The 8,022-nt window shown below is 19.4% G+C and overlaps 2 protein-coding genes across 2 annotated transcripts; one reads left to right on the top strand and one right to left on the bottom strand.

Moving 5' to 3' along the window:
- Window positions 1–1,332: 1,332 nt before the first annotated feature.
- On the top strand, window positions 1,333–3,805 carry PGSY75_0810300 (putative protein phosphatase; the record flags this gene model as incomplete). Its single annotated transcript, XM_018785230.1, has 4 exons — window positions 1,333–1,369; window positions 1,943–3,233; window positions 3,397–3,571; window positions 3,677–3,805. The coding sequence occupies 4 exons, from the start codon at window positions 1,333–1,335 to the stop codon at window positions 3,803–3,805; spliced, it is 1,632 nt and encodes a 543-aa protein (XP_018642197.1).
- Window positions 3,806–4,850: 1,045 nt separating this feature from the next.
- On the bottom strand, window positions 4,851–7,655 carry PGSY75_0810200 (putative ABC1 family; the record flags this gene model as incomplete). The annotated part of the gene is made up of 1 exon (XM_018785229.1): window positions 4,851–7,655. One exon carries the CDS (start codon window positions 7,653–7,655, stop codon window positions 4,851–4,853), a length of 2,805 nt encoding a protein of 934 aa, XP_018642196.1.
- Window positions 7,656–8,022: the final 367 nt, after the last annotated feature.

Here is an 8,022-nt window from a genome sequence, read left to right as displayed (position 1 = left end):
ATTTATATAATATACATATATTTTAAATACATGTACATATTTCACCAAAGGACATTTATTAGTATATCCATTATATTTTTTCAAATAAAATATTTTTTTTAGTGATTATTAAAATAAATAAATATATATATATTTTTTTTATACATACATATTTTTTTTTTTTTTTTTTTTTTTTTTTTGCGCTTATTCGAAATATCTCTTCATAAGTGTTACACTAAAGAATACTTTTGAATATGTATAAAAAAAATATAAAAATAAAAAACGATGATAAATCTATAAATAAACCGATAAGTGAAAATAATGAGAAGAAAAGGAGCCATATGGATACAGGTAAAATAAGAAGAAAAGAAATATATTATATATTATATATTTTTTATTTTTTTTTTAATATATTTAAATATATATAATGTGTATTCAAAAATGCACATTAATAAGTATAAATAATATATATATATGTAACATTTTATATAATTTTTGTATTATTTATATATATATATATATATATATAAATATTTTATACATTCATATTTATTTACATATTAACCATGGATAATATAAAATTATATAATAAAAAAATATATATTATTATATGCATGTAAAAAATAATACATAATATATATGAAAAATATATGTATTTATTTTTTTTACCCATGTTTTATATGCCTTTTAAATGCATATTTTTAATATTATATATATTATATGTATATATTTAATTGTGGATAATTTATAATTAAAAAAAAAAAAAAAAAAGGAAAATGGAAAAATAAATATATATCTTCTTAATATATATATATATATTTATTTATTACACATACGAAATGTATGTACCTTTTATTTTTTTTTTTTTTTTGGTAATTATTACTATAAATGAGTATTTTTTATTTAGTGTGTTTCATTATTAATTTGTAAAAAATATATTACAATTATATTGCATTATTAATTTATATTTACATATTCTCTCTCTCTTTCTCTTTTTCTCTCTTTTACTTTTTTTTTTTTTTGATTTGATTTTATTTTTTTGTTAAGATGGTTTCATGTTTTTATTCCTTATAAATTGTTACTTTGTATGAATATATATATTGAATATATTTGTTTGTTTAAATATTTTTAATATATTTATATTGTTATATATTTATTTTTTTTTTGTAAATTTTATATTTTTGTGTTTGGTTATAATATATCCGTTTTTATATGTTAGTTGTGATGAGTGTTTAATGTTTTTTTTTTTTTTTTTTTTTTTTTTTTTTTTTTTTTTTTTTTTTTTTTTTTTTTTTTTTTTTTTTTTTTTATTTATTATGATGTGTTTTTTATTGTGAAAAAGGAGATAAAGACATGGGTACATGCATCTCTTTTCTTAAAAAAAATTCTGGTAATATATGTGTTCATAATATACAAAGAGAATACATATATATTTTTTTATATTTATGTGTATGCTTATGAGTACATGTATATATATATATATATATGTATATGTACATATGAAATATAATATTTGTTATATATTCATAATTATTTATATATCTTATAAATATAATGAAAATATTTTTACACATCCTGTCATTACATAAAAATATATATATGATATGTGTATAATTTATCCATCTGATGTTAAAGTTGTCTAATAGATTATACCGTTACATTTTTTTCTTTTTCTTTTAATTTTTGCACTGTAACTATGGCATGTATGATATATTTATGTACATACAACATTATGAAAAAAACAAAATAACTTCATATATATATATATATATATATATATATTAATAAATCGAAATAATAATAATATTCCAATAATTTTGTGATTATTTTATTTTTTATATACATTAATATTATATATATGTGTATACATTTTGTTTAACAATTTAAATAGTATACAATCCTTTTAAAAAATTTTTTATCATATATATTTGTTAATTTTTTTGTTTTTTTTTTTTTTTTTTAGTTAAAGAGAAAAAAAATACTAGAAGAAGACTTTCAATTAGCACCAAAATTGATTTGCCCGATGAAACTGAAGAAATAAAAAGAAGCATACAGGAATTAAAACACAATGATGATAAATTTAAGGAATCATCTGAAAATGTGACAACAAGAAAAATAAGCGAAAATGAAGTAAAGGAAGAGGTTGAAGGAGAAGAAGATGAAGAAGAAGAAAGAAAAAAAAAATTAGATAAGAAGAAAAAAACTTTAAAAAATCGTTCATCGGTAGCTGGAGTAAGAGCTTCACATTTCCAAGAAGATTTTGAAAAGAAGTGTGTAAAAATAAAAGGATCTGTAGAGAAATTACATGAAAATGGTATTGGATATGTATGTAGGAAAGGATTAAAACCAGAAAGTCCAAATCAAGATGATTTTATTATTATTACTACGGAGAATCTAGCCTTATATGCTATTTTTGATGGTCATGGACCATATGGACATGATGTTTCTAATTATGTACAAAAAGAACTACCATATATGATTATTAAAAACGAAAATTTTTTAAAAAATCCAAAAGAAGTTTTTACAAAAGCCTTTCTAAATATTCATGAAAATATTGAAAGAACTACAAATGCATATTTAGATTCTTTTACAAATAAAAATAGTAATAATAAGTTCCATATAAATTCTAATTTTGTTATAAACGATCAAACATTAGAAAATATGCAAGGATATAATAATTATACTGATAGTGATACAAATAGTGATGATAGTTATGATTATGATGATACTATAGAAGATGATGAAGATGAAGAAGACGACGAAGAAGATGAATCCAATGATAATAAAGATGATGATGAAGAAGAAGAAAGTAATAGTAGTATTGATGATGAATTTAATAAGGAAAATAAAAAAACAAAAAAAGAAAATGATACAGATGTTAAAGAAGAAAAATCATTAACTACCAAAAAAAAGAAACAAAAAAAAAAAAAAATGAAAAAAAGAAAAAAGAAAAAAAATAAAATATTCTTTGATAGTACTATGAGTGGTACTACAGCTACTATTATTGTTCATTTGTTCAAAGAAAAGAAATTATATGTAGCTTATGTAGGAGATTCTAGAGCTGTTCTTGGAAAACGAAAAAATGGATCAAATCAATTATCAGCAGTAGAATTAACCAAAGATCATAAGCCAAATTGTGCTGCTGAAAAAAGAAGAATAATAAGTTCTGGAGGACAAGTTATGAAGTTAGAAGGAGATATACCCTATCGTGTTTTCATAAAAAATAAATTTTATCCAGGATTAGCAATGTCAAGGTAAAACTAAAATAAAAAAAATAATTACAATAGAATTGTAAAATGGGAAATAATTCTACAATATGTACATATATATATATATATATATATATATATATTTATATATATTTATATATTTGTATTTATTTATGTACATATATTTTTTATTTTATTCTTTATATAGAGCTATAGGTGATACCATTGGGCATCAGATAGGAATAATAGCCGAACCAGATTTTATTGAAGTAAATATAAATGAAGATGAAGACATACTGGTTCTCATTTGTAGTGATGGTGTGTGGGAATTTATATCTTCAGAAGAAGCAGTTAATTTAATTTATGAATTTGGATATAACAATGTAAGAATATGTAGTTATTAATATTTTCATTATATTACAATTATATATATAACAGTATTGTTAAAAACATGTTTTATACTTTTTTTTATTTTTTTCTTTTTGAAGGTTCAAGATGCCGTTGAAAATTTAGCAAGGGAATCCTGGGATCGATGGTTAAACGAAGAAGAAAATATTGTGGACGATATCACAATACAAGCAATATACTTATCCGAAAAATCGAAATATTTAAAATAAAAATATATATATATATATATATATATTTGTATATATATGTTTATATATGTATTGATAAACATTTAGCACCATATATAGAATATACATTTGGGACCGTTAAAAATAAATAATCATTATGGTATAAATATTTTTTTTTTTTTTTTTTTTTCTTTTATTATGTATTCAATCTTCATTATTTGTATATATATAATATATATATATTTCTCTTATTTTTGAATGTTGGAGTTGATAGCTTATTTTTATATATATATCCGTCAAAAATTATAGAAAGAAATTATAAAATAATAAAATAAAATTTTATAATTTTTTTAAATTAAAAATATAAAATAAACGAGTTTATATAAATATATATATATATATATATATATATGTATTATTTTTATTATTTTTTTTTTTTTTTTTATTATTCATTCATTAATTTATAAAACATTTTCACAATTACACTTATGTCATTTCATAATTTTTTTTTTTTTTTATTAATGTTATGATTTCCTTTTTATGTTATAATATCCGCCTATGTATATATATCTTACATATGTAATTCTTTCTTCTTTTCTTTTTTTTTTTTTGAAATGATAAAACATTATTATTAATTATTATATTCTTATATTATTTTTACAATAGATGTCTTTAGGCTTTTATATTTTTTATTTAATTCCTTTAAAAAGGGTTCATTATAATGTTTTAATAAATAATATCATAAATAAATAAAAATATATATATATATGTATATATATATATATATATCTTCAATTGAGTATACAAAAAAATAAATATTCCAATGTTTATATATTTATATAGGTAACCAAAAAAAGTAGGAAATGTAAAATATATAGGTATATATTTATAAAGACCAATTATATAAAATCTATATAAATATATGAATTTTAAAAAAGTTGATTGTTTTAATTAATGAGGCGTATAAAATGTTGAAAATAAAGTTTAATAAATATTATATATGTATACATACATATATATATATATACATATATATATATATATATTTTTGTATGCACAATAGTTATATTAATGCAGTAGAGCTAATTTATTGCTTATTAATGTTTCTGTTTACATAAGTATCATCTATAGTGAATCTATAATTTTGGTATATGGAATTAAAAATTTGTGCAGCTCTAACCTTTGCTTTTAACTTCATACAAATTAAATAACAACCTGATAGTTTCCTATGCAAAGTATATATTTCTGACCTAGGTGGTACTAATCTGTTATATATAATTTTAGGTAATAGATTATATATTTGTTTAGCTATATCTCTATGACCAAAATCATATATATCATTTTTAAATGGTTCTCCAACTAATATAACTGATTTAATATGAGATGTTTTCATTTCTTGATTTTCTTGACCATTGAAAAAATTAAGCATAAGAGAATAATGATATATTTTTGCTTCATCTTCTTCTATTGAAGCTTTAACTAACCTTAAATATTGATCAACAAATTCATTTTTATATGATCGTGTAGCTCCAAAATCTATTAAGCATAATTTATCTTTTTCTATATCATATAAGAAATTTCCCAGATTTGGATCAGTATTCATAACTTTGAATACAAATAATTCATGTAAACATAAATATAGTATCCGCTGACCAATTGAATCTCTTATAGGTTGTGGTAATTTCTTTGAAACTTCATCTAATGTAATTCCATTAACATATGATGTTACTAATATATGTTTTGTAATATATTCTGGATATATTGATGGTACATAAAAATATTTACTGTTTTTAAAAATATTTTTAAAAAGAGCATAATATTTTGCTTCATTAATATAATCACATTCACATTTCAATTCCTTTTTGATAACATTACATAAATTTTCTATATATAAATTTTTTAATATAAGATTTGTATATTGATTAATAAATAATAAATTTTTTATATCACTATCTATTGATTCATATACTCCTGGATATTGTATTTTCACAGCTACCTTTTTATTTTTATTTATTATAGCATCATGTACTTGTCCTATGGAAGCACTAGCAAATGGTTCATAATTAAAATAATCAAATTTTTTTTCATAATCATCTCCAATTTCTTTTTTTAATACTTGTATTAATTGATCCTTAGGCATAATATCAGCAGAATTATGAACAATTTTTAAAGCTTTTATTAATATAGGAGATAAATATTCATCTTGTAAGCTAATCATTTGTCCTAATTTTAAAACTACACCTCTCATTTTGCTTAAACCGTTTGCTAAAATTTCTGCATTCTTTTCATTCATTATTATATTGCTATAATTATTATTATCAGAATTTACATCATCATTCATTAAATTATTATTATTACTATATTTATTTATATTTATATTTTTATTTATTATTTTATTTTTTATATATTCTATACTACTATTTTTTGCAATATCAAAAAAAACCTTACCAAAAACGGTTGCCCTACTTATGGGTGACACAGGAACTTTACTTGTACGAAAAGTTTTTTTTTCTGATTCATCAGAATTAATTATTTTTTTATCTAACATTTTTATATCATACATAAAATCATTTTCTTCAACCATTTTTATATTATTACATAGTTCGTTCCTATCTGAAATGACGTGTTCTTTTATATCCACGCCTATATTGTTAGTAATATTATTATCATGACAAAGTGTATTATTATTATTATTATTATTATTATCATTACATATTATGTTGTTATTATTATTTATTTTCTTATTATAATTTTCTTCTTCCTTTTGATGATTATTTTTTTCCTCGTTAAAATGTTTTTTTTCCATCTTATCATATACATTATTGGATGATGCTAATGTACTCATAAAATATTTCTCTCTCCTCTTGAATAATTCACATGTTTTGAATATACTACCTTTCATATGTTTTGTTTTTAAACTAATATTACTTTTTTTATTATCATTTATACGTTTATATGAAATAGTTGAAATGTTGTATTTACTAGGTATATCCATAATATTTTTTACATTCTTTTCATTAAAATTATATTTAGTATAATTACATATTGTCTTTTTGTCATAAAAATGGGTATATCTATCTCCCTCTTGTTTCTTTATCTTTTCCGTTTTATTATCAGATGAATATTCAACATCAGATATTTTCGTTTCATTGTTATTAATTGTATTATTTAATGTATCTTCATCCTTTAATAAATCATCTATCTTACTTAGGTCCACACTTTTAAATATATATTCATTTTCATCATTATCATATTCATTAATATTTTTATTTTTATAAAATTCTTCTACGTTTTCATATTTCCAAAATATTTTAAATGGTAAAGCGTGTATATATTTCATATTATTATATATTAAATAAAAAAAAAGGGATTCGTTTTTCATTATATTTTTTAATACCATATTTATGGTATCATATTTATCAAAGTAATAAGATAAATCATCTATTATATTATAAAAAGCATTCTGTATTTCTTTTTCAATAAACATATCATTTTCATTTACATTTATTATAAGGCGATACTGATTCATCATTTTATTAATATCTAATAAAGTTAAGTTTTTTTTTCTTTTTTTTTTTTTCTCTCCCTTTTTTTCTACTTTTTCTTCTTGATCTTGACGATTTATTATATCATTTATTACTTTCTCATTTTTTGTGTTCAAAATGTAGGACCATTTAAATATTTCAAAAGGTGTTGTTGTCGTATGAACAGATACACAACCTTCCCTATTTAAGTGACCAATGTTTTTTTTTTCTATGTTCAATTGTTTATGATTTTCCTTACCATTATTTTTAAATTTTACTATTTCACGATAACTCATATAATACCTCTTCTTATTTGGTAGAAGAAAAAGGTGTAGTTTCTTCTTTTTTATGATGAATGGGACTCTCATACTTGAAAAAAAAAAAAAAAAAAAAAAAATTAAAAGATTAACATATATATGTTTAATATAAAATATATATATATATATATATATATATATATAAGAAATAATAACAAAAAAAAAAAAAAAAATTTTTTTTAAAGAATAACATATATATGTATAATATATATAAGAAATCAAAACAAAATGAGCCTATACACAATTACATTTAGGAAACTTTTATTATATAGCGCATGAGAAAAAAAAATTAAAAAATTAAAATAAATAAATATATATATATATTTTTTCTATAAAAAAATGAATTATGGAAAATCATAAACAATTGAACATAGAAAAAAAAAACATTTGTCACTTAAATAGGGAAGGTTGTGTATCT

This window comes from Plasmodium gaboni, chromosome 8 (genome assembly GCF_001602025.1).
Source record: "Plasmodium gaboni strain SY75 chromosome 8, whole genome shotgun sequence".
In the NCBI taxonomy this organism is placed as follows: domain Eukaryota; phylum Apicomplexa; class Aconoidasida; order Haemosporida; family Plasmodiidae; genus Plasmodium; species Plasmodium gaboni.
The sequence above is the reverse complement of the archived record's forward strand: the minus strand, read 5'-3'. Positions and strand labels throughout refer to the sequence as shown.